General features: G+C 37.0%; 1 protein-coding gene across 1 annotated transcript in view; it reads left to right on the plus strand.

Annotated features, from left to right (window-relative positions):
• The window catches only part of SHISAL1 (shisa like 1), a 62601-nt gene that overhangs the window by 11327 nt on the left and 25112 nt on the right, over positions 1-26162 (plus strand). Inside the window, exons 3-4 of the mRNA XM_035310521.1 lie at positions 4227-4525; positions 23071-23169. Coding sequence (XP_035166412.1) covers positions 23103-23169 — 67 coding nt within the window. The 5' untranslated portion in view covers positions 4227-4525; positions 23071-23102. The remainder of the gene's footprint in view (positions 1-4226; positions 4526-23070; positions 23170-26162) is intronic.

Genomic DNA, 26162 nt, shown 5'->3' on the forward strand with positions numbered 1-26162 from the left:
CCCCCCCCCCCCCCCCCCCCCCCCCCCCCCCCCCCCCCCCCCCCCGTAAAAACATTTCTGATAGATACTAATTGGGTGCTATGGTGGCATTATCTCACATGTAGTTTATATATCCAATCTGAATGCAATCCATGAGTATGAGGGTTTTATTCTTTTTGAGGGTTAGTGGGCCTGGCCTGGAAGAGGATGTCACCTAAATTAAATTGCCTAGCTATTAGTAACAAAGCAGACCCAATAAAGTAAGCCATCTGTTGAACAGCTCATTCCTGCTAACAAATGTAATGATACAACAAATGCAGAGCCTGGATTTTGAAGCACTTACAGGTGATGGATGTAACTGAAATTCATTGGGATGGCAGAAACTCAGGCTGTCCTCCACCTCTGAAAGGAATCCAGACTTTCCAGCAAGACTGTCAGTGAATTAAAATACATCAGTAAATAAGCAGCTAAGCAATGCCAAAGTTTGTTCTATCACAAGAGTGAAGGATCTCTGAAAATGTAATAGTATGAGCAATTAGCTGTGGATCTTTCCCATTACAAGGCTGAAATAATGTCTGAAGAATACGCTTCTTTAAGCTAGAAGTGGTGAAGTCCCACTGTCATTAAATAAATAATGCAATAGAAAGTAGAACCCCCAAAACACACAGCTGATCAGTAAGGCATATTTATTTGTATGAGATTTAGATTGGGAACAAGAAAAGACCATGGAAAGATTCTCACTCCTGTCTCCTTATGATAACAAAAAGGATTGGTTGCTTTCTTAGAAGCAAGTTAAGGACTGCACAAGTCTGTTTTTGTGTGTGTGTGTGTGTGTTTGTTTGTTTATTTTGTTTTGTTTTTTCCTGCAGAGGCTAACAACTAAGCAGTGTACAAGATGACCACTTCACAAGAGTCTGCTGAAGTTTTTGCCTGCTGTGTACCCTGTACGGGGTATAGGGCAATTTTAAGTTGATTATCTAGATATTAGTTGCCTATGCACACAGTAAAGACTGCATCAGTGCAGGGGCTTGTCCTTTAACAGGAATCTACTTTCTAGATCTAAAAGTCTGTTTGAAGAGTTCTCTTGCATGCTCTGACCCTGGGTTGCAACTTTGTTGGTACTAAGAGGTTACCAATTGGTACCACAAGGTTTCAGAAAACCAGCATCTTTGGGACCATCAAGGTGACTTTGAACTTGTAATTTATTCTTTTATAGTAATGCTTTTTTTTGTTGTTGTTGTTGCCTTTTTTTTGATGACACAGAAAAGAAAGAATGGATATTTTAGGTCAGATTAAACATCCATCTAGCTTGTTGTCATAGCTCAGATGCTGGCTGGAGTAGATATCATATGGTGTAAAGCAGACATTTCCACAGATAGATACACTCTCCCAGCTTCTGGTCATCTGCATCACAGGTACCTTTTGCATAGCTTAGAGTTGGCATTAGAGATCATAGCTTAGAGTTTAATAGCTGTTGGTGGATGCTTTACCGATTAAATTTATTTAATAGTTTTTAGAATATAAGCCGTTGACATCTACAAAATCCAGTTAAACTGCATGTTGTGTGGGGAAAAAAAAAGCAAACACCTCTTTTTGTTTATTTTAGAACTGCTAATACTGTTTGGCTTACAGTTCTTGTATTATGAGAAGCAGTGCATGACTATTGCCTATTCAGCTTGCCCATGGCAGCTGTAGGTTTTATAGACCTTTATGAGTTCCCTTCACAGCTGAATCTTCCTAGTCCATTTAATTACGTGTACAGAAAATCTTTTACACCTTTTACTGTCCTCATTCTCTCCTGTTCCCCTCTACATATGTAGATGAAATTTATACTATGACATAATGAGCTTTTCTTTTTTTCATTTCCCAACAGCTTCTAAAATTCTGTCTGCTTTCTGACTGCTACTGAGAACAGAATCACCATTCGTGTAGAATTATTTGACTTGCATAAGATTATTTATTTCAGACTTCGTATTTCCTTTCTAAGATGCAGTAGCTATGCTGGAAGCCACCACTGTGTAAAGCTGGTGTTTGAAGGAGGTTTCAACCCTGCATTGCTTTTCATTTACCGACATGAAATTCATTTGCTATTTTATCCCCCAGTGACTTGGTATCATGAGTGGTGGACTCTATGTGAATGATTTCTGGGTGAAGGCAAGGAAGTATTCTGCCAAGCCATGGATACTTTGAAGAGGCAGTCAGCTCAGTATAAGGGAGTGTATGTCTCAGGACTTGATACCGTTTTGTGGAGGTGGAACTCCGAAGTTCTATAAGATACATCTGGTCAAGAAATTCTCATACTACGTCCTTCTGCCACAGTCTTTGGAGGAGTTAATGGGCATGACTTGACAGCCAAATGAGTTTGTGAAGGAGGAGTGACAGCAGGATTGTGGAAAGCCTGCCTTACTAGTTTCGGGTTCAAGGGCAACAGCTGGAGAACATGCAATTGCAAGAGATAGGTAGGTGGTTGAGAGGGAGAAGAAAAAAGACCTGGGGTCACAAAGAAAGGGACTAAGGTTGGTTTCTACCAAAAATCTGTTATATCAGAAAAACAGCATATCAACAGTCAGATGCTTGATTGGTTAGCAGCAGAAATATTCAAGCAGTCTTTGTCCTGTGCTCATGGTGGTTCTTCTTCTTTTTTTTTTTTTTCCCTGATCTAGCAACAAAAAACATTCCCTCATGGGGGTACCAAGAAGGCATAAGGGTTCTGTTTTTCTAAGAGCTTTACGAAGATGGCAGCTTTGACTGCCTAAGGCATAGGAAATCGTTTGTCTACCCAGATCTCTCTCCTCTTTCTCTTTTTATGTATTCGATTGGTTCTTCTTACCCAATGTCTAAGTTCAGCCTTGTTTTATACTGCAGGTGCATTTACTATTTGCTTTCATATCTGTTAATCCAATAGCCAAACAACGAAAGACCTATTTTGAGACCTGTGTCTTAAGGCATGGGCTGCGGAGTGCTTGAACTTCCTGAGCATTCTCCTGGTCTTCCCTATATCACATTAACTGTGGTTTTGGATCCTTCATTAGCAGTTTTAGATGCACAGAAATGGCCTGTCTAGTGAACAGTGTGGTAAAGCTCAGTGATGGGTAATTCTTCCTCCACCATATTATTATCCTTTCTCAATTTATCCACGTAAGCGGAAGTTTTATATATTTTCCCATAGAAAAGTACTCTTGAACCTCAACTTCTTTTCTTGAAGACTTTTTGAAAGCTTTGATATCATGATTTTGCTAACCATGACAACTTCTACATATGTTTCAAATACAGTAGTATTTAGTAGCCCATTTAATTTCAGGCTGATAGTCGTGTTTATCTTCTGCTAAAATCCTGACTGTAACTCTTAGAATACTTTTGAATTAATTACATTACTGGTATGATTATTGTCCACATTATGCATATTCTGGTGCTTTATATACTCTTGATAAGTGACAATCCCCTTGTAGTAATGGCATACTTTCTTCATAAGGCAAGAAGCTATATTGTTATCAGTTCATCACATGCCGTTGGGCAGCTTTCTGTATCAGATTTCTTTTGCTTGTAGTAGCTTGGGTTCTTTGCAAATTGTATGTGGCTGTCCACCATGTGTTTAGCTTTGCTTCACTTGACAAATCCTCATTTATTTGCAAATGGTCAAGCCTTCATCTTCTTGTGGTCTTTCTTGGTTTCCTGTTGTATATTGTAGTTACAGCCTGGTGTCAGTGCAGTATTCCTTCCTTATTTGTTAGGATGTTCTATAGTTGGTCACATGTGCTGGACTGAACTAAAAATACTTAGAAGACAATTAACTACTTTCAGAAATGAGGTTTTCTAAACCCATCATACACTTGTTGGTTCTTGCTATTAGTAGGTAGGATGTGATTTGTTAAACTGGATGTATTCATGAACAGTGGAGTTCTTTCCGTCATTCAGTGGAGTCAACAGTATGTTCCATATCTTCCAAATAGAGATGTTCATATTGATTTGCATGCTGAAAGTGCTTTCTTCTCCAATAATTGAATATAGATCTAGATCTGCATGCTGCAGAACATTTTATAAAGATAGGTGAGATGCATCCCAGCAGTTTAAATATCTGCCAAGGGATTTCTGCTTAGGAACCCTAACTTACCTTTCTTCTACTAGAGACATCAATTAAACAGCAGAACAGATTTCTTGTCCTAGTGTGATTTTTTTTTGTTGCATGTGAGTTTTTTGTTTTTATTTTGGTTTTCCTTCTCAGAATACTATTAAGTACTTGATTTTAGAATTGAAGCATGGAGCACAGCAGTTCTTCCCACAAGAGCACCAGAAATAACTGGGTCTAGAGATGACCATTGCAAGAGCAATGGTCACAGGTAGTCAGTCCATCATGACGAGACAGTAGACAGTCCCTACTTCACATAATGTAAGCTTACCCAGAGGACTTATCCCAGTATCCCTCTCTTCTTAATATCTAATAGTGGATAAATACTCAGTCCATCTTTTTGAAGAAGTTGATCTTGGACAAGCGAAGCAAGCTGAGACAATAGAGCTCTAGTATGTAGAAAATCCAAGACCTTCACAGATATGTGCAGCATTGTGTAGTTAGTTAATTAATAAGTAAATGAGTATTTTGCTTATTCCTTTTAAGTGTCTTACATTCCGTGTCTTGTTCTATTTGGTTGGTCATAGTTGTTAACAGTATTCTTTGCAGATAGGAGATTGGGGAAATGAGAGATGAGTCAGTGAAAATCACACAGGTACCTGTTGCATGGTACTGATTAAAAAGATGTGTGCCAAAATGAAGCAGATGTTAGCAGAGTCATTTGGATCTGAAGTACTGGATAACAAAACTCTGAAAGTGTTTCCAGTGCTATAGGAATTGTTCTGTTTAGATAGTCTGTAAAGTGACAATTTAAATCATTGCTAAATGTTGAAGTATATTATGGTGATTACTATGGAAATACAAAGTAATACTGTTGATATTTTAAGTCTTCTGGCTGCATTGATTTTTACAAGAATTGGAACAGGCTTTGAATTTTCATCCTGCACAACTGGTCCTGGTTTCAAAGTGTATTTAGGGCAGAAAATTCTTTGAACCATTACAGTGTTCAAAAACAGTTTCCCTGTACCTCATAGTTCACTTATCAATAGTGAATAAGTGCTAATACTTTTAACTAAAGTTCACTTATCAACAGTGAATAAGTGCTAATACTTTTAACTAAGTACATTTTCCTAAACATCTAAAAGAAATGTGCTTTTATCACCTGAAGATAGATACTTGTTCAGTTGGAGACTAGCCTATGTTTTGTGTAAACTTGGTTTATATGTGCAGCATCATTTTCATTATGCATCATATTGCTAAGAGACTTCCTTACTTATTGGTCCATCTTCTCACTACTCATTTTTATTGATATCCTATTTCATATTACTGTTTTTTTTTTTTCTGTTATGTAGTGCACTATATTTCGATATAGTTATTAAGTGATAATATTGAAAGATAGTAAAAAGATTTTTGGAGTAAATTTTAAAATATTTTCAGTGGGTTTGAAAACTTGGCTTGTCATATCTAGCAGCTTGTGACAATGTACCATGATTTCTAGCTTAGTTCACGCAGATTCCAAGTGATCAAGCTGGTAAGTGAACACATCTTCATAAACATAGCAAAATTAAAAGTTTTTATTACACTGAATATGTAATATGCATTACAGTAATGTAATTCATTGCTTTGCTGATCACTCGAGGTTCAGGACTACCCAGTATTCTGACTGGCTCCTGTTTTCTGAGCCTGTCTGGTGCCCTTCTCAGACTTCAGAAAAAGTCTGCATAACAGAATAAGTTACTCTGGTGGAACATGACAAATCTCATGAGAATCTGCCAAAAAACAAGGCCCCATTATATCAAATCATACAGGGTAGTGTATCTCCTGCTTTGCAAATTACAGGGAGCAGCTGCAGTGGAGTGGGCACCTGCACAGCCTTATTGGTACAGGTGTAGCACCGCTCAGAGGGGGAATATGAGTTCCCAGCATTATGGCTTGCTCCTAGCTGTAATCATTTAAGAAAATTAGGTAATTGATTATGAATCATTTTAGCACAAACAACTAAGGATAAATGTTAAAGCAGAAAAGCCTGAAATGCAATTTCCATTGTGCTGTGAAGTACATGTAACATTAAACTTCCAGAGGCAAGTTTTTTGTAATTTAATTAAAAAAAAAAAAAAAAAAAAAAAAAAAAAGAATGTTGCCAAGTCTTTGGCACTGATTTCTGCCCCTGCGTGTTGCTTGCATTGAGTATTCTGACTTTCTTCGACACAGAATCCTTCTCCGGGATCCTTTTGATCCCGACCTTTTGTCTAGTGTTACAATAACTTTGCAAAATCCAGAGGCTGAAAATTGATCTCCTACATGCAAATGGGGGCTTTCTTGTTAAGTAAGTATGAATACAGATTTAAAAAACCCTTAGAAATACTTTGGTGGAAAAAAAATAAAACAAAACACTAATATCCAAGAGCATTCCCTGTCACTTAAGATGAATTCTTGAAAATACATTGTCCCCAAATGCTACAGGAATCTTTCAAAAGGGGAATGAGGGGAAATCACTTTGCCATAATGCACTTGTTCTTCAGATGCAAAATCTTCCAGCATTTGAATACGCTGTTTGTAGTTAATAGAAGAACCATTTTTTATCTTTAAAAAGCTTATTTTTTAAAGGTGACATGTCAAAAAGGTCCAAGTCCATTGAGAAAAGTAGGATCTTTGATTTTTATTTTTTTTTTTTTAAATCTAGCTCTCATGTAGCAAACCCTGAATAAATCAGACTGCATTGGTACTTGTATACTGCAGTATTGTGACAGAACTGTATTTACGTAGGGGAAAGAAGGTGTACTTACACTGACTTGTCAACACTGCTGTAATTATCATGTATTTCTGTAGTACTTGAATGTCAAGCTTGAGAACTAAGTTATCAATTGGTCATGGAGTGCTGAAGCAAATGGATAGATTTGTATCCTGTATGTAGCTAAAATATAGAGTACCACTTGAGGCTAAGCAGTCTGTAGTCAGCACCTAAATATTTTGAAATAATCTGGATGCACACTTTCAAATTGAATAAGGTTTGCAACAATGGAGAAAATGTTTTTGCACCAGTAGACATTTTGTATGGCAACACTGCTGATTTTCCTGATGAAAAACAGCTTTCCTTAATTATCCAATTACCTTTTTCCAGTAAGAAAGTTCTGAAGCATTGACTATTCACTTTTTCAGTTATATTTTGGGTAGCTTTAGGTTGCATTAATTTCCTTATAGCATTGAGTCAATGGAAGAATAAACATGTTTATTTTCATATGAATGAACAACATGAATTATGGATTTGCATGACAGAACAATATGGATTATACAGAATATACAAAGAGTTTTTGTTTTCAAGAATAAATTTTATTGAAAGCCAAAAAGCCTGCAGTCTGGCTTTTTGTGGTAAGAATGTGTGACATCAGTATGTTGTATAATATAAATACTTAAGGTTCATTATTTATTTTTTTTCTTTAGAGTACGACAAACCATTCCAGAATGTTTTTCATGCTCCTACTACAGAGGCAAATTGAAATACCATGGATGGTGGATTTTGGTGCCCTGGTGTATTGTTGACAGGTTGATACATCAATTTTAGTGGAAAAGCTTTTGTTGTAATGCCTGCTATGAAACTTCTTGTAATAAAAGCAAGTGGCTTTTAGAATGCTCACATTGCATTTTATTTCTTAAATACAAAGACATGCACATACATTTTCCTTTGTCTACTTCTTTGCAAGAAATTTCCTCCCATGCTGAAAGACCAGCCTATGTAGCCAGGAGATGTCTGTAGGAGGTATACATGTCTCAGCTGGCTCCTCGTTCTGTTTTTCTCTCTTCTTTTTGGAAATACTGTTTTTTGTGAGCTAATAGCTTAACTGTGCAATAAGAGGCCTGACTCTGGAGAAAACCTAGATAATTGGGATTCTATTCCCTTGTTTTGAGACAAAGATGGAAGTTTTCACTTATGTTCCTGGTGGTACTGATGTTTGTGATCTGTGAGTAGTTTCGGATACCCACCACTAACATGCTGGTATGCTGTGTAAGGCTGAAGTTAGTTGGCTGTTTTCTTCTTCCACCTGTTAGACAAATAACAGAACCCAAACACTTAACTCAGGTTAACTGGCAATGCCTTTGGTCCCTGATTGGCTTTGAAATCTTGCATACCTACTTCTGTGGCAGAGCTTTCAAAAAAAAAAAAAAAAAAAAAAAAAAAAAAAAAAGTGTGGGAGTAGTCATACCATTCAACTATCAAGATTTTAAATGTATGACTTTAATTGCAAATGCTTCGTTAGCCATTCACATGGCTATTCTTCTGAACTGATGGTGTTATACGGCTGCAATTGACAGCACTTTATTATCAGCTTGTTTCAAGTTAATTGAGCTGCTATCCCCACAAGTCTCTTTTTAAGTGCATCAGTTTTTTTTTGTGTTGCAGGCATTTAGCAGTTGGTCAGAGATCTTTAGTTTAGAAATCTCTGTATTGCCAACGCATAAGCTACTGTTTTGATTCTTCTCATAGCTTGTTGGGTTATAAACACTAACAGTCATATTTGTCTTCATTCCTATACAGTTTTCCTTTCTGCTTAGTTAATAAACAATGCTCTCTGGATTTCTTTATGACTTGCTTCATCCAATTGAAAATCACAGATACTTTTCTAATAGATAAGCCAATCCACTTACACTTTGATATGCATCAGTGATTCTTAGATGTGTGCTTTTTGCAACTTTTACCTCTATAAATTATCAAGTGACTGCCCTGCAAATAAGCAAATTGTGATTCTAATTGCTTCCTCTTGACTTCCCTGAAAAAATTACTACTTCCCCAGGTGAACTTTGGTCTCATCTCTGTGCACACTTGGTTATAGTTTTCATTTGAAGAGTCCTTCGTGATAAGGTTTATGATATGAGAATGCAGTTCCAGTGCAGATGCTTAACTTGGTTATGTGAACCTTTCTGTGAAGGATTATGTAGGGCTTGGTCTTGGTGCAATTTCAGGCTGCAAGCCTGATTAACTGGGAAATGTTTTCCAAAATGTGATTTTCTTAAGACAAATTCTTTCTTAATAGTGCTATACTACAAGATGCATTTTCTTTTTAGACTGAGAGAGATATGTGATTTGTATAAGTTGGAATGGGCTTCCCAATTATATTTAATTACCTTATGAGGAAAATAATGAATTGCATGACTTGCTTTGGAAATTCATCTGTTTAAAATCACCTTCAGAAGCTTCTATTTCTAGAGATTAGAAGCAAGGTGAAATTGCATTTAAACCATGCTAGTTTGGTATTTTCAGTATACAATTGGTGTAAAGAATAGGGGTGGGTTTTGGGATGGGGATACAGGTCAAAAGTATCCAGAGACAACAAATAGCTCCTAGCTAGGAATATATTAGGTTAAGAACAAGGCCTCCTTTCAACTGACTTTTTGATATTCCCTGGATGGTATTTCTAATTGATAGGGTTTACAAAAGGACATACAAAATTAGAGGTGATATAGCAAAGAGAATGTTAAACTAGTCAAATAGCATTTACTGTTTATTTACAACTAACCAACTGAAGTCATTGAGCTAAAAGGTATCTGTGCCAACAAGAGCTTCAGAGAAGAGTAGGCACTTAACAGACACAATGAAATAACTGTGTAATGATTCACTGTTCCAGTAACTAAAGAGTTTTCAGGTTTTTTGTTTGTTTGTTTTGTTTTGTTTTGTTTTAATTCCAGACATTCCAGAGCCTCTAATTATAGGGATATAGAAGAAATTTACCTCTAAGATAAATTTTTGCTCATGTCCATTTTCAAATACCTAGCAGTCTGTTCTGGAAGAGGAAAATGAATTTCACAGAATCACAGAATAGTCTAGGTTGGAAGAGACCTCCAAGATCACCAAGTCCAACCTCTGACCTAACGCTAACAAATCTTCCACTAAACCATATCCCTAAGCTCTACATCTAAACGTCTTTTAAAGATCTCCAGGGATGGTGACTCAACCACTTCCCTGGGCAGCCTATTCCAGTGACTAATTTGACCTGTGACTGGCATGACAGACAAGTTTTTAATAGGAATTTAACGGTAGCCTCTTTTCTAACCTACAGGAATACTACTAAAAATCTATTGTTAAGAAACAAAACTTCCAGGTTTTGTTCTTTTATTGAAAATTTTGTCATTGTTTTCAATGTAACGAAGTTGTCATTCAATTTAGGTTTCTGAGTGGCCACACGGAAAAAATAAAGTATACTGTGTGGGGAACAGAGTGACATTAAATAGGGTTAAACAGAAATGTTTTTGCTTTTTCAAGGAAGGAAGAAAAAATTTTCAAGTCAACCAAAGAATGTTTCACTTGATCCAGGACAACATATATTTCTCTTGCTCTATAAATTAAAGAGAAATTTAAAAAGCACTTAGACATTTCTAGAACTACATTTGGTGTTTTTTCCTGTTTTTATTCTTCAGTGTCTGCATTTAGAATGTGAAACATTTCACATTTTTAAAAAACAGCTCTTTTTAGCTGACTTTACGGATGCTAAGGTGCATACAGTGTAGACAAAATGACCTATTCTCGTTTATGCTACAGTCAAGTAGGAAACTAGGAAATAGGCTCTTTTACTCAAAGAAGACTTCTTAAGAACAAGAACTTGTGTAAAATTATGAGTTAAATTACACGGGAAAGAAATACAGAGAACTGGATTGAAAGGATATAGGTGAACTTAACTAACTAGAATATAGCCCTCTAATGGTGCTACCAGCCTGCCCAGTAAACAGAAAATTAGAATGTTTAAACTATAGTTATAGCAGTTGTAGCAAGGTATAAAAATACCTGGAAGGAAGTGGGGGGACAGGCAACAAGAGTTTGAAGTTCCAGTGATCAGGCTAATCTTTTACTTCTGCTATGTTTAAATGTGTCACAAATACACATAATTTTCAGCACATGTGTTTATATCACATTTTTGGATGAGGCAACAAGATGAACAGTGTCTTGATGCAATAGAGAAGCAGAACAAAATCTCAGAATTCAGGCACATGGAATAAGGTATTATTCTGGCTTTTGAAAACTGTGTAAACTATTCTTAGGGCAGCTGATTTCCTGTTCTCAGTAAGATTTCAGTGGTTAGTTTTTTGTTATTGCGGACAAGACAATTTCAGCTTTTCCACTGGATAGAATAGGAACTTTCCCATAGGATGGATAAGATGCTAAATAAGAATTAAATCTTTGCATGAAAGACCATAGATTCCCTAAGGCTTCCTGGGAAGGCTGGTGTTTTTCTGATATGTTTTGTTATAACTACAAAAATAGATCATTTTCTTAAGGCAAAACTTCCTGACAAAATATTTAAAAGTTTGTTTCACTTGTGGTTGTTTTTAAGACCTACTGTAGATGTGACGGCAGATGCACTGACTATTCAAAAGCCTGTGGAAAAGGCTGGAGAGGGTTCTTCACCTTTGCTGTGGTGCTTGTAGTGCATCATTGGACTAGGATGGTAATCCTGGATAGGTGATGACATGCATATTGCAGACATATTGCAGTCTACGCTTACCCTTATAACTGATGTGAAGACCAGGTATTAAAACATAAATAGTTCAAGAGCAATGGGATTAACGAAAACAAGGATTTTTGTGGAGGGAGAGAGAATAGCACAACCAGGAGAGGACAAATTAATATATGAATGTCGTTCAAATTTCACAAATCAAAGCAATATATTCAGTGGTATAGGAAACAGTTGATTACCATGGAAGCTGAAGAGTGGACTGGTGACTTTAATTTTTGGCTAGAAAACATCATGTGTCAGTAAGTTTAGAGATGACAAGTAGGTAGAGCAGGATTTTGGAGGCAGACAAAAACAAAATAAAATTAAAGGAAGTGTTCTTCAGAAATGTTCTTCAGAAGTCCTGTGGTTGTTTCTATTTCCATTATTTTGACTGTACAGACTAAACCATGATGCAGGTAGCTGAAGTGGGTAGAAGATAGGAAGGAATAGGATAGGGTTTGGGGGGCGGGGGGACAGAACACAAGATGACACAATCACCTCTGGTGGGTTTAGAAGAATGTTGAAACTAGAAATGAATTCCTGGTTTAAAAATGGGTAAATAGTTTTGTAAGAATGCTTTGTTTTCCACCGTGGAGCCAGTTTTCAGCTTAGGGGCTGACACATACACAGGGTGGTAATTCCTGTCAATTGCTTTGTAGTCATGAGCCTGTGTTCTTAGGGTGTTTTACTGTTGACAGGGACATGGGATGATTGCACTACAGCCTCCAGTATATGGTGTGAGCCCATTGACTTCCTCTCAGACTTGCACATGTACCGGACAAAGGTGAAATTGTGTTTCAAGTGTAGTTGATAACAAAACCCAGTAGAGACATAATTCTGCACCCAGCTAAATCTTATGACTGAAGACAAGTATATTCATCAATCTTCGTAATGGCACTTTATGTTCATTAAATACAATTAAACTCTTTAGGCATTCAATTTTTTTATTTGTAATTCACCATTTAAAAAATGCAAAACTAATCCTTATCAATTTTTCAACAAAGTAACTATTCAAATAGCTATGCAGAGAAGTGTACATACGGATCACGTAAACAGTGGTTGCTTTTTGTATGAATGACCCAGAATAGCATGTTAGAACCTGTTTTGGGCACAAGCTGAGCTGCAGGCCATTCCAGCCTATACATTAGGCTTTCAGAGTCTCTTTCTATACAAATTGTTCTCTGTGTATTGCTGAAACTATTAGACATCCAAATGGCAAGTGTTTTGGGCAGAAGCCATTTCACAGGTACATGGCTGCATGGAGAAAGGCATGCTGTTGATGTCTGCACTTCATAACTAGATTTCACTGTATTACTTGAACACCACGTATACTCTGTCTATGTAAGGTATGGATGCCTACTGAGCATACACAAATAAATGCTAAACAAAGAAATCCCCTTCTGAATGAATTGCGGCCTCAGTCTGCAGTTAACACTTGTGATAGATTCCTGTTTTTTTGCTTAGCTCCAGTGGGTTCAGTGGCACTTGTGTTTCTCAGAGCTTGATCCACATGCCATCAAGAAGCAGTATTTTTATGGAATTCTGTACGTCTTTTCAAGTAGCTTCTCTCACACAGACCTCTGAACAGCAGAAAATCTGTAGAAACCCCGAGCTATGCATGAAAGAAGCATTTCATGTATTCAGTAAAACAAAAGAGGTGAAGCAAATGTTGCAGCCTGTGATGCCACCACCAGGTAGCTACACAGCTTTGTTTTACCTGGTATTTCAGTTTCAAAAATGTGCATGCACACACAAAAAGGTTAAATTGATTTTAAAAAATCACTTTTCTGTTGCTCTGTATCCCTTTTATCCTTCTGCTTGGCAGCCTCCACACCTACTGACAATCATCCTTCCTTTTGTCCTGCAAGTATTTCTGCCTAAGAGGAGAGGAGAATGGATTTGCTAGCATTTTTCATGGTTCTCGTGCCTTGGAACTTTCAAAACAAAATTCTTATTAACAATTCAGTAGTTTGAGGGTTCCAAAATTCAGGGGTTTGTTTGTTTGTTTGTTTGTTTAATTAGAGTGGCTATAAGCTAATATGGTTGGAGTAACACCAGCACATAATGCTCTAAGCTGTTTTTTTGTTTGTTTGTTTGTTTTGGTTTTTGTTTGTTTTTTAAAGTATGCAAGGTATAGCTGTGAAGAGTGCATTTTCAGCTGCACAACTAGGTTGGTGTGTTTAACAGGAATTAGGCAAAAGAAGAGGTGAAAAAAGGTTACTTTCACCTTCCACACAGCTTTTCTCTCCAATATTTGTTGGTTCGAGGTTCCCACACAATTTCCTTTTTACTCAGCTGGTGCAGTGACAGCTCCTTATCCTGTTCTTGTCTGCTTTAAGAACTGCCTTCACTTGTGATGTTACTGAGAAGAACGTAGGAAACATTTGGACATACCATCACAGATGTCTCAGGGAGGAGGGGCAGTTCTTTCTCCATTTTCTGACAGGTGTTTTTCATAATTTTCCCAAAACCAACAACACAGAACAATAGATTGTGTAGAATGTTCCCAGTTTACCTCAATGTCGAAATTGAAGATTTTTCTGGGTCCACCTTAGATTTTGCTTAACTTAACTGCTTGTATGTTTTCACTTTTGAGCAAAAGTTTTTTTTAAAACCATTTCACAAACCCAGAGTAACAAAAGGTTAGAAACAAATCTGCTTAGGTACAGAAAATGTTTGACAATGTCCAAGAATATGAGAATGAAATATAATTCTCAAGCCAACAGACTTTTACCAGAAAGTTTTATTTTTCATGAGAGGCAATTTGGAAATGAAAATGGGTCAAAAGTGATCCAGCAGAGACTATAAGTAGTTCCTAGTTTTGGTACATATACAGTTGACCACATGTTGCTGAAACTAGTTTACTTATTATTTTACACCAGATATATCATTTCTTGAGATACTACCTTTTTCTCAGGTGGATAGCAAAAATATACTAGCCAGGGTCACTGCCATGTTGACTTATACATGTTAGAATGTATTGGATTCGAAGGGACCTTAAAGATCATCCAATTCCAACCCCCCTGCCATGGGCAGGGACACCTCCCATCAGACCAGGTTGCCCAAATCCCTATCCAAACAGGCCTTGAACACCTCTATGGTGGATGGGGCATACACAGCTTCTCTGGGCAGCCTGTGCCAGTGCCTTACCATCCTCTGAGTGAACAATTTCCTCCTAACCTCTATCTAAGTCTCTCCTCTTTTAGTTTAAAACCATTCTCCCTTGTCCTCTCATTATCTGCTTGAGCAAAAAGTTGCCCTCCATCTTTTTTTTTAAGCCCCTTTTAAGTATTGAAAAGCCACAAGGAGGTCTCCTTGGAACCTTCTCTTTTCAGGCTGGCCATCCCTGGCTCTCTAAGCCTTTCTTCACAGGAGAGGTGTTCCAGCCCTCTGCACATCCTTGTGGCCCTCCTCTGGACCCACTCCAACAGCCCTGCATCCTTCTGGTGCTGGGGGCCCCAGAGCTGGCTGTGGCACTCCAAGTGGGGCCTCACAAGGCAGAGCAGAGGGCAACAATCCCCTCCCTCAACCTGCTGCTGGCCACCCCTCTATTGATGCCACCCAGGACACAGTTGGCCTTCTGGGCTGCAAGCGCTCACTTCTGGCTCATGCCAAGCTTTTGGTCCACCAGAACCCCCAACTCCACAGGGCTGCTCTCAATGAGTTTTTCTCCCAGATGGTGCTCATGTGTGGGATTGCCCCTGCCTAGGTGCAGCACCTTGCACATGGCCTTGTTGAACCTCCTTAGGTTCACATGGGCCCACTTCTCAAGCTTGTCCGGGTCCCTTTGGATAGCATCCCTTCCTTCTCTTGTATTGATCAACTACACCACTCAGCTGCAAACTTTCTGAGTGTGCAAGGCGTTCTCAGGTGCTAATATTATTCAGTAATATATAGATAAGAAATACTTGTCTATTAGACCATGGAGATTTTCAAAATGGAGATAGCTCAAGATGCAAGCTTAAGTTTCCTTAGAGAAGAGCTGTGCATTTCTTAAAGTCTGAAATGATATCTTGATTAACAGTAGAGATTTGTAATGACTTGAAATTAATCCTGTCCTTTTCTCTATCTCTTTTAAAAAATAATTGCAAAGCTGTGTATGTTTTGTTGTCATTCCTCCCTCATGGGATATAAAGAAAATTGTTCATAATTTCAGAGTCAAAATTTTCTTGTTTCATATTGTTTGTTCTGTGAATAGACCAGCCTTGACAGTTTCATCTTGGTGAGTTTTATATATTAATTAATTTAATATAGCAGCCAGATTACCAGCTGTGTGAGCTGAAACTAGAACATGGTGGCACAAAATTGCTCAACTGCTTTGTTTAGCTCAGGTATGTATCCAGGTATGTATCTGATCTAAGGTGTACCTTCAAAAGACTGAGTTTAGTTGATTAAAAATAAGAGTCCTGGATGGCTATAACAGGTCTTTGTAAGCTGCCTACATCTATGCTGAATACACACAAATAAGAACATATGCTAAATCAACACAACTGTAGCTGTTATTTTTACACATCTGACTGTCTCACTGAAGTAACTTAGGTATTTTTTTCCCAAGAATAAGATCTAATGTATACAGTGAAGGGCCAGTTGCAGGACAATATATATATATATATATATATATTTCTGACCTTCATCAGCAATAAATTCAGTATATCAAGTTTTTATCCTACCAAATGCAAATATATAATGAATTGCACCAAGAAACTGATCACTTAACATTTCTGTGGAATGCTGCAATACAGCTACATTATAGCAATACCTTTAATATCTTTACTTTTGCTGCAGAGATGGTGAGGAATTTGGCTGTCAATAAAGATTGCATGCTGGCATAGGAAAGTTTCTCATCATTTATTTTTTTTGGTGGAAAGCTCTGAATGTACCACTGATTCTCTCAAATTAATTATGTTTTTGTATTGAATCCTTTGACTTCTCTGTCACTGTGCTGCACAACGTACTACAAAGGGTAGGAACTGCTAGAATTCATTTTCAATTTTTATGCGCATGATGTGTCTCTCAGGGTGTAGGAAAGGGCTAAATGTATTGGTGAAAAGGGAAGGGGATAAAGAAGAAAGATAAATGAGCAACTTTGGTGTTGTAATAGACAGCTGTAGCATGTACGAGTTTCTTGGCCTTTTCTTATTAATAACTATAGACTGCTTAAATCTTGCAAGGTGGTCTCCAGGCTGTCCTTCATTAAGAGCTTTATTTTTCATGTATGTTGTCTCTTTATAGCTGTTTATCAGGGAGGAAATAATAACCAGGGGAGAAAGAGGAGGGTTAGGAGGGATAAAACAAACAAATTCATATTTTCAGTTTTAAATTTAAAAAAATAAGGGGGAAGAATTTTATGCTCCACTCTGATCCAAAAGGTTTTCTACAAAAATCTTTTGCATAGGCCTGTTTTACAGAATCACAGAATTACAGAATAGTCTAGGTTGGAAGACACCTCCAAGATCACCAAGTCCAACCTCTGACCTAACGCTAACAAATCTTCCACTAAACCATATCCCTAAGCTCTACATCTAAACGTCTTTTAAAGATCTCCAGGGATGGTGACTCAACCACTTCCCTGGGCAGCCTATTCCAATGCCTAACAACCCATTCAGTAAAGAAGTTCTTCCTAATATCCAGCCTAAACCTCCCCTGGCACAACTTTAGCCCATTCCCCCTCGTCCTGTCACCAGGCATGTGGGAGAATAGACCAACTGCCACCTCGCTACAGCCTCCTTTCAGGTACCTGTAGAGTGCAATAAGGTCACCCCTGAGCCTCCTCTTCTCCAGGCTAAACAGTCCCAGCTCCCTCAGCCGCTCCTCGTAAGACGTGTTCTCCAGACCCCTTTTAGTTATTTAAAGTAAGATAACTGTTAACTTAAAATTTAAGTGTCTGCTTTTCATAATTTTTTGAGGTTATTGCAGTGTGAAACCATGTTTTCTTAATAATCAGGTTTTCTTTCATACCAATTACATTGTTGCCTTTGTAATAAGACTGTAGTTTCATTGTAATAGCATGCATGAACTCATTCAAGATGCATTTTTCACCCCATGTTAATGTGAGAAGCTAACAGAGCTGAACTAGAAGTTAGGTTCAGCCTTATTTTTCCATCTGATCATAAACAGTTTTCTCAGCCACTGTGGTTGTGGCCTTGGCTCCATTATATTTAGTACCCTTACCAGTCCAGCCTGTGTTGTCTGTTGACTTGAAATGAGCAAATAGGTTGAGAGAGACCGTTTCCCTAACGGGAACCCTCCTTGTCCCAGTAATGTATGAAGTTGAGGAAAGCCAGTACGTCTCTGAGGTTAGTGAGGGCGTTTCTCAGGAGGAGACTGGAGAATAAGAGATGGTGGAAATTGGAGCTTTTTGAAGCTGTCATTTAATCAGAACTGTGAAAGATGACTTCTGTGCCCCAAGAGTACAGTGGACAAAGAGGAAGGAAGCCCAACACTGCAGCTGCCATTGTGGCAGGATTTCCCAGGACCAGTCACTGGTATGCACTAAAATTGGAAGACCTGTTGGAGATTGGTGTGAAAAGGAGTAGGAGTCCTTAATTATGTCACATGTGGTGGCATGTTTTTATGACTGTATGGCATATTGCTATGTCTGTATGTAGATGTTCCTATCTAATTATAACATACTTACTACATGTCTTTTGACTAACTATAAGATTTAGCAGAAGCCCTGTGGCTCTCCACATATTTGCAATGTCGTAATTTTATCTAACTTGAAAGAGTTGGCAAGAGCAGCGGTGTTTAAGAGGACCTTCTGAGCACTAACAAAGTATGAATTAAACAACTGAAGCTGAAACAGTACTGCAGGCACACCACAGAAGTGTGTGATATCCTTACTATAAACTGTAGAGCAAAATTCATGAAGAGGTGTAGACAATGTGTTCTTAAAGGAAAGATTGCAAGAAGTAGAAGTGAGCCTAATTGAGTGGGGGTATGATGGCACTTTTTGTATGTATTACTTGAAGGCTGACACAGAGAGAGGTGTAACCAATGGGTCTCTGAGCAAATTGTTCTCTAGGTCCATTGGACTCAAGAGGATGGGCTTGAATAAAAGCAAAGGAGCTACAAGTTAGGTAGAGGAAAGCTTTTTAGCCATGAGATTGGACAAACACTGGAAGGGAATCACCCTCAGGGGCTGGAAAACCCCTCTGGTGGTGATGATTCTGTGAACTTCTGCTAAGAATGTACTTAGGTGTACTTAATCCTGTGACAGAAAGATGGGTTAGATGATCTCCTGGATTGCTACTAGCCTTATCTTATTTTATTCTGTGCAGAGAGCTAATTTGTGAAACTATGCTTATGTGTTTAATAATCCCCTTGCTAGCACCTTTTGTTCTTTCTAACAACAACAACAACAAAAAAGTACAATATCTTTCAAGCAGCTCACCTAAACATAGCTTTACCCTTACTTCAGAGTGAAGGGAAAAAAATATTTCTGCCTAAAATCTTGCCACATGAAATGGTTATTTCTCTTGGCAGCTTTTCTTTCAAATGATTCACTGATTCCTTTCAAGAAAACACTGCTAGATAAAAACACATGGATAACCAAAGCAGTGTACGTAGCAGCAAAGAATGAGCTAGAATGTCACAGTGTGTGACTAAAAAGTAAAGTCTGGTATAATGATCTGATACATATATCTAATCACTGCATCTAGTGATCACACGGTGAGGGGGGAGGTTAAATGAGTTTGGTTTCTGTAATGGTGGTGAGATTAGAAGGTGCAGTGCAACCACAGGCTGTCAGCTGGAACAAAAAGCTACCCACCCATTGTTTCATATTAATGTCTATTCTCGTTGATCATCACAGCACAGCACCTTTCTTTTGAATTTTGTTATCTTTGAATCATTCATTTTTGCATCTTCTGCAAGTGAAAGCAATATTCCTAACATAATCCTAGTTCTGTGAAAAGACAGCAAAGCACTTAGAAAAACTAAGGACTATTACTTCTACCTCATAGTAGAAATGCTGGGGGAGGAGGGAAGGGGGAGGGGAACCACCAGCCTCTAAAACAGTGATTCCCAAACTATTTCTTCAGCCTAATTTATGATGTAGTTGCAGAGACACTTGCAATTGCTCGCAGAAAAGAGGAGGTGGTGTAAGGCTACGAATAGGTTGTCAAGGGACAGGGAAAAGAATGGGTGTTCCCCTTTCCACCACACTGACCACAAATAAGCTTGAAATGGCGCATTGAAAATTAAAATTGGTGCATTAGATCACACATCTAATCACTGATGTACGGAACAAGGAAGAAAACCTAATCTCTTAGCTTCCAGGCCCTTTTCCTTTTCCACTGGGTTTGTCACATGCTGTTGAAATTTTATAAAAAGAAAACAACAACAAAAAAATTGTCTTTCTTCAAATGTTGTTGTTGTTGTTTAAAAATAAAATAAATAAAACAGTGGAACAAGCTGCCCAATAAAGTTGTGGAAGCCCCATCCCTGGAGGTGTTCAAGGCCATGTTGGATGGCACTTTGGGCAACATGGTCTGGTGAGAGGTATCCCTGCCCATGGCAGGGAGGTTGGAATTAGGTGGTCCTAAATGTCCCTTTCAACTCAAACCGTTCTGTGAGTCTATATGTACAATTATATGTGTGTATATATATATGCATCCACTGACTGGTGTCATGATACACCATATCACCATATGTATACATATACACTGATTGATACACCAGATAACTCTCTCTTTCTCTCTCTCTGTCTGTCTCTCTCTCTCTCTCTGTCATTTTCCTGGACTCTTTTATATGTCTCTACCATTCAAGTCTCATCACGCTGGTCTTCTGAGCTGGCAAGCATCACAAGACTTGGATTAAAATGCCATAATCATTGTTGCCACTTTTATTGGACATAATTGGTAAACTTTCCCCCTCCCTGAAAAGCTTCTAGATTTCTTTAGATTTCTTTTAGTAAAGTTGCATGCCATTGCCAGTAAGACTGTACTTTTTAAAAAATATGCATCTTATTTGCAGTCTGAGTTAGTCTTCCATAGCTGACACACTATATTATTTTTCATTGTTCTCATTTCCTGATTAAATTACATAATACATAATAAACTATTTTACAGAAATCTATGATGTTATTATTGTCTTTATTAGGTAACCTTCATTGACATCAGTACTGAAACATATAATTTACTTTCCATAAGTCCACTGTGATATGCATTAAATATATTACTCTCTTTAACTAGTTATTAATTGGGTTCTGTATTAACCATTCTATTAACTTTCTCTTTATCATTCTCACAAGCTTAAAATTACCTGGATTATCCAATTTACTACTTAAAATGTCATTAGGTTTCTTCAAGTCCTCTGAAGGCCACCACAGTTTACCAACAACAGTAAAAAAAAAAAAAAAAAAAGAAAAAAAAAAAAAGGATATATATGCTCCCAGCAGCCATCTCTTCTGAAATAACTGGATACAAATTATTTCAGATTTAAAATTATGAACTCTGGTATTAACTCATTAATGTCATCCTAAATTATTCTTCGTATGGAATTGTTTAAAAGTCTCAGCTATACCAAATATCAGTGTCTCCCCAGACACACAACGTAAGTGCTTATTGATCTATTTTTAATTAACTGTTACTAAAGCCAAGATTTTCTTCTTGTAATGAATCACTATTGGAATTCCTGCAGCTTTGGTTTACACAGGAAAAAAATCTTATTCTCTTTATTCCTTACAATATGGGTAATAGCTTGTTCTTTTTATGTTTTGCCTAATTAAGCTTCTACATTCTTAACCTTTGTCTTATACTCAGTGTTACTCTTTTTTAAATGAAATTCTACTCTTTTTTAAATGAAATTCTACCTTTAAATCTGCTTGATGTGATATTCCTTTGGAAAAAGGTGATGGCTTTTTCAAATAGAGTTGATACTTAGATAAATATTCTTAATATGCTCCTAATTAGCATTTATAATTTTCTGTCCAATTTTTTCCTTTCATAGTGTTATGGCCTCTAATAGTTCCTCTTTGAGGAACTGATTTATTTTAAAGCTGCAAGCATTATAGTGGTTTGGACTTGAGTCACACTTGTAGATTACAGTGTAATCTATCATGATTTATTGTACAGATGTTAGCACTGATTTTTGGGTTTGTGATCTGTTCTCTTCATCTGCTAAGATGCCTTCTTACAGAATTTACTTGTGCTGAACATGTATTTTTTTATTACTGAGAAATCTGTTGTCCCTAAACACTTTGTAAATAGCACTGTGTCACCCCTCCTCCTGTGCCAACAAATGTTACTCAGAATGCACTTATTTATGAAAATAATGCTAATATTTTCTCCCTTTTTTAAAATGTGGGTGCAGTTGCCTTGGTATTTAATTTGCTGCTGTAGCCTATAGTAGGCATCAATTAATAAACTACATTGTATTTATTTGTTATACAGTACTGATTTCATAAGCATTTGGAATCATGTTTCTCTTGAGATGTCAGAAGCAATTTAATTTTTGACATTAATTGCCATTTTCCTCTCATTCTTCCAAGCTGCTCCTTTATAAACACCTTATTTATTTATTTATTTATTTATTTATTTATTTATTTATTGTTGGGGGAAGTTACAAACACCCAAGTATTCAGTGTGTCCCACCAACCTTCATCAGTATCACCTCATCTCTCTGGTTTATAGCCTGAGCTCCTAGTGTTGTACAGATCAACAAATTACTTACTTCATCATTATTCTCCAATGTCCATGTGAGTTCAGGATGCTGAAGACCAGTGTTAGTCTGGATTAGCAATGAAAAGAGGATAGAGTACCAGATGTACCTACTGGCATTGATGATGGTGTTTGCACTGGGACAGAACCTCCACCATAGCTACGTGATCTACAGCTGGTGATGTTGAATCAAGGTGGATGTAAGATGTGTGGATTCCACCAGTTGTGGGGCTGTTTTACAAAAAGACTAGGAGAGTCTTGTTAAGACTCTCCTAGTCTTTTTGCAAACTGCATCACATCTCGCTCTCATTTCCAGGAAAACAATAAATAAGAATAATCCCATGAAATGCTTTGATGTTAATGAAAATACATTTTTTGAAATGTTGCCAACCACCTCAGTTTTTCAGCCCACTTTCTGAATGACTGCACACTCTAATAGGGTAAAATAGATTGACTTTCAAAGCAGACAGTTTACTTTTATATTGTTTATATCCTTCTAGTTCTTATAGGCAAAACACAACAGCCCATTGATGAAACAATAAAATCAGCACAATCGTGCTGAACTTAGATTACTGGGGAAGTGTGAATATCCAATAAATACTTAATTTAAATTAAATTTATCTTTACCCTGGGTAAAGATAATGAATAATGAAAAAGTATATAAGTAGCTGTATATATTCAAGGTGAAATGAGAAAGGAATCATAGAAACAAGAATCTATTTCTCTTCTAAAACCCGGTCCAGAAAGACATACGATTTTTCTTTTCTTATTGTGTGAAACAAACTCAGTTAACCAAAGCTTTGTGGGGAAGCACATGTATGAACAAATGAAAATGAAATGAAACAGACACTTAACCATATTGTTGCATCTTGCCAAACAGGTGATTCTGTAATGGACCAATGAAAGCCAACGATGACAAGTTGTGGTCAACAGTCCTTGAATGTGCTAATGGTTCTGCTTTCATTGCTCTTGTCAGCAGGTAACTTTTGTACCTTGAATTTATCTTTCACTGATATATGTCACAGGGAAAAATTAATTTCAGTTTAATACTGAATTCCTACAAAACAAAATCAAATGGATTGTTAATTGGATAGCATAAAGCATCTTTGCATTTAATAACTAAAGCTGAAATTTGAAATGTAACTGAAAATTTAGTTCAATAAATCAAAGGTACAGACATGGTAAAGCAGACTGAAAATTTAAAAGAAACAAAACTACCGTTTAGATATACTAGTTTTTCAGCTCATCTAAAAGAAAAAAAAGTAAGCTCTACACCAGCATAAAATCCAACCATTTTGCTAAATTACCATTTCTTAGAAAAAGAGTAAGTTGGGTTCCAGATTTTTATAAGTATACACAAGACTATATGAGCACGTGAAGCATTGAATATGGAACGTAAGCTGTTTTTCAGATAAGTTAGATATGATGTTATTTAATTTAAATACATACATTCTTAAATAAAAGTGCATGACATTGCAGTATGCAAGGACCATTTTATTTTTCTGAATCTGAAGAATTGACTGTTCCAAGGAGTAGGCACGTGTTCCTTTTTTTATTATTATTTATTTATTTTATTTTATTTTATTTTATTTTATTTTTCTCTAGGTGTTTGTTAAATCTGCCCTAGATGTTTGCTACTAGCACACAGAGATGTTTTGTGCAGAAATCTGTCAGCTGTTAGACTGAGAATTAGTTGAATGCTATGATTACTAGTTGCATTTGTTCTTCAGGAGTTATCTATAACATTAAAGTTTTTTGTAGTGATGGATGATTAAAAAAAGAGGGGGGAGGGGGGAGAAGGATATTCACAGTCCAAATATATTTGGTTCTAGGTGTTTCAAACTCTAGTACATACAACCTCTTTTACCCTCCATTCTTGAACTGTTTTTTAATTCAGAAGGAGATTTTTGTCATAATTGCTTCATACTCTGTTGTAGTACGCATCCATAATCACCACACTTAAAACTTCACTGGGTATTATATATCTTAAAGTATCTTTTTGTGCTCCAGTAAGAGTTGTTACGGTACTGTATCAGTGTAATGACTATAATATCCAGTGTAATATCCTCATCAATTAGTTGAATCATGCATTTTCTTGCCTACAGTCTCAATGTTTGTTTGCAAGTGTTCAAGCTGATTCTTACTAATGACAGTTTATTCTCTAGCTATAACTGACACACTCCTTTTGAAGATAATATTATAATGTTATTGACTAGACTACTTTTCTGCCTAATCTTAAAATGTTATTTCCTGTGGAGTCTTTTCACAGATATCCCTATGTATGGCACTGCATCCCTAGTTATCTAAGTAACTTATTCTTATGTGCTAGAGTCAGGCATAGGGGGTTATAGCAACCTCTTCGTCATTTTCCAGTTTAAAGTCATTTCAGAAAGCTATTTCACTGATACATAAATGAAGCCAGTTATTCAAGAAGACTTCAGTGATTGTATACCACAGATCAAACATCACAAAACTGTTCCAGGTGCTCCAGTCTCTTCTGCTGATTTTTATTATGTTTCCATACTTTTACCACTCTTTTTAGGGAACTTCTACTGGAGACCTCCTCAAATCCCACTTCTCCAATCATTTTCCTCAAGATTATATAAATGCCTGTGTTCCGGTTCAACGGGACTGTACAATTGCATTAAGAGTGCAAATGGTACTAGTCAGCCACTGGTATATACACACTTACTCCCTCAAACCCAAACATAAAGTCAGGGTTTTGACATGTTTTTCTCTTAGGAGAAGACATGTACTGCCTCTGAAGTAAAATGTTTTATTTCAAAATAATTATGTATAGCTTTTACTTCTTACATAATTTATCTATTAACATCATAAACTATTGTATTTGTAAATGTACCTTATCTTTTTGCTTCTTGGTTATTAGTATTTTATTATCTAACATTCATTATTAGCAAGTAGAGTACAGGCTTCATTTGGCATCATCACAAGCCTTTGGTGCCAGCCTAACTTTACTACTTGTGGAGTTTTGCTACTGAAATCTGTAGGAGTGAGTTTAGGCAGTTGCTAACTGGCATTTTACAGGACATAGATGAATTTTATTATTTATTATTTTGCAGCCAGCTTGAATGTACATTTTTGTCCACCATAGATCAACTTCCACAAAGGACAACTATTGGCTTCATGCAGTGACAATGACAGGAAAAATAGGTTACTACTCTCACTGGAATGTCATGTACATCATTCTTAAACTGAGCTGAAATCAAAATCTAAATGCAAAAGTCCTTTTGAGTTCTGTAGATTTACAGACTTCTGTCTGTAAGATCATTCTTTACTTCCAAGTCTGATATATTAAGTTGTGCAATCTTAATACTGAAGTTCTCAAGTCTATATGCATGGCTGAAAACTGTAGTTAAGAATTGGAAATGTAATTGTCAATGGAAGGAAAGTATAGGCACAAGTGACAGGCAGGCTCTCAGAGCAGCTGTTCTCAGGGCCCAGTCTTTGTTTTGTCAGAAAAGGAGAGAAGCAGTGGCAGTGGAACAAACTTAGGTTAGGTATTAAGGTGGTGACTCAGAATGAGGATAAAGTTTGGCAGCTTTAGCTATGTGGCTAGGAAAGAGATGCAGTTGCCCAATGTGGGCAAAAAGCTCTCAGAGCAAGGAGAAATAACTCTGAAAAGAAAGGGTTAATTTGGAGTAGGTAGGCTGTGGCTCTGTGCAAGGAGGAAGGGAGTATAAACCAAATTGGGAATACCGAAACTTCAGACTTATGTTATTTCAATGTTATCAAGATCACAATGCACACAATTTTAGGATTTGTGGACACTTATTAATTGTACTAACCTGATAGGGAATGCCTAATAAAGGGAGGACTGGCGTGCAGTCATACCATAAGAATATTCTTTCAGGCTACTTTAACTCCTAGATTTATTTTGCAGGAATGTTGATGCTTAAACTCATGTAATAGATTGAAACACATTTATAAAATCAGGGATGGCAGCAAAGCAAA

The sequence above is a fragment of the Oxyura jamaicensis genome, chromosome 1 (assembly GCF_011077185.1).
Source record: "Oxyura jamaicensis isolate SHBP4307 breed ruddy duck chromosome 1, BPBGC_Ojam_1.0, whole genome shotgun sequence".
Classification (NCBI taxonomy): Eukaryota; Metazoa; Chordata; class Aves; order Anseriformes; family Anatidae; genus Oxyura; species Oxyura jamaicensis.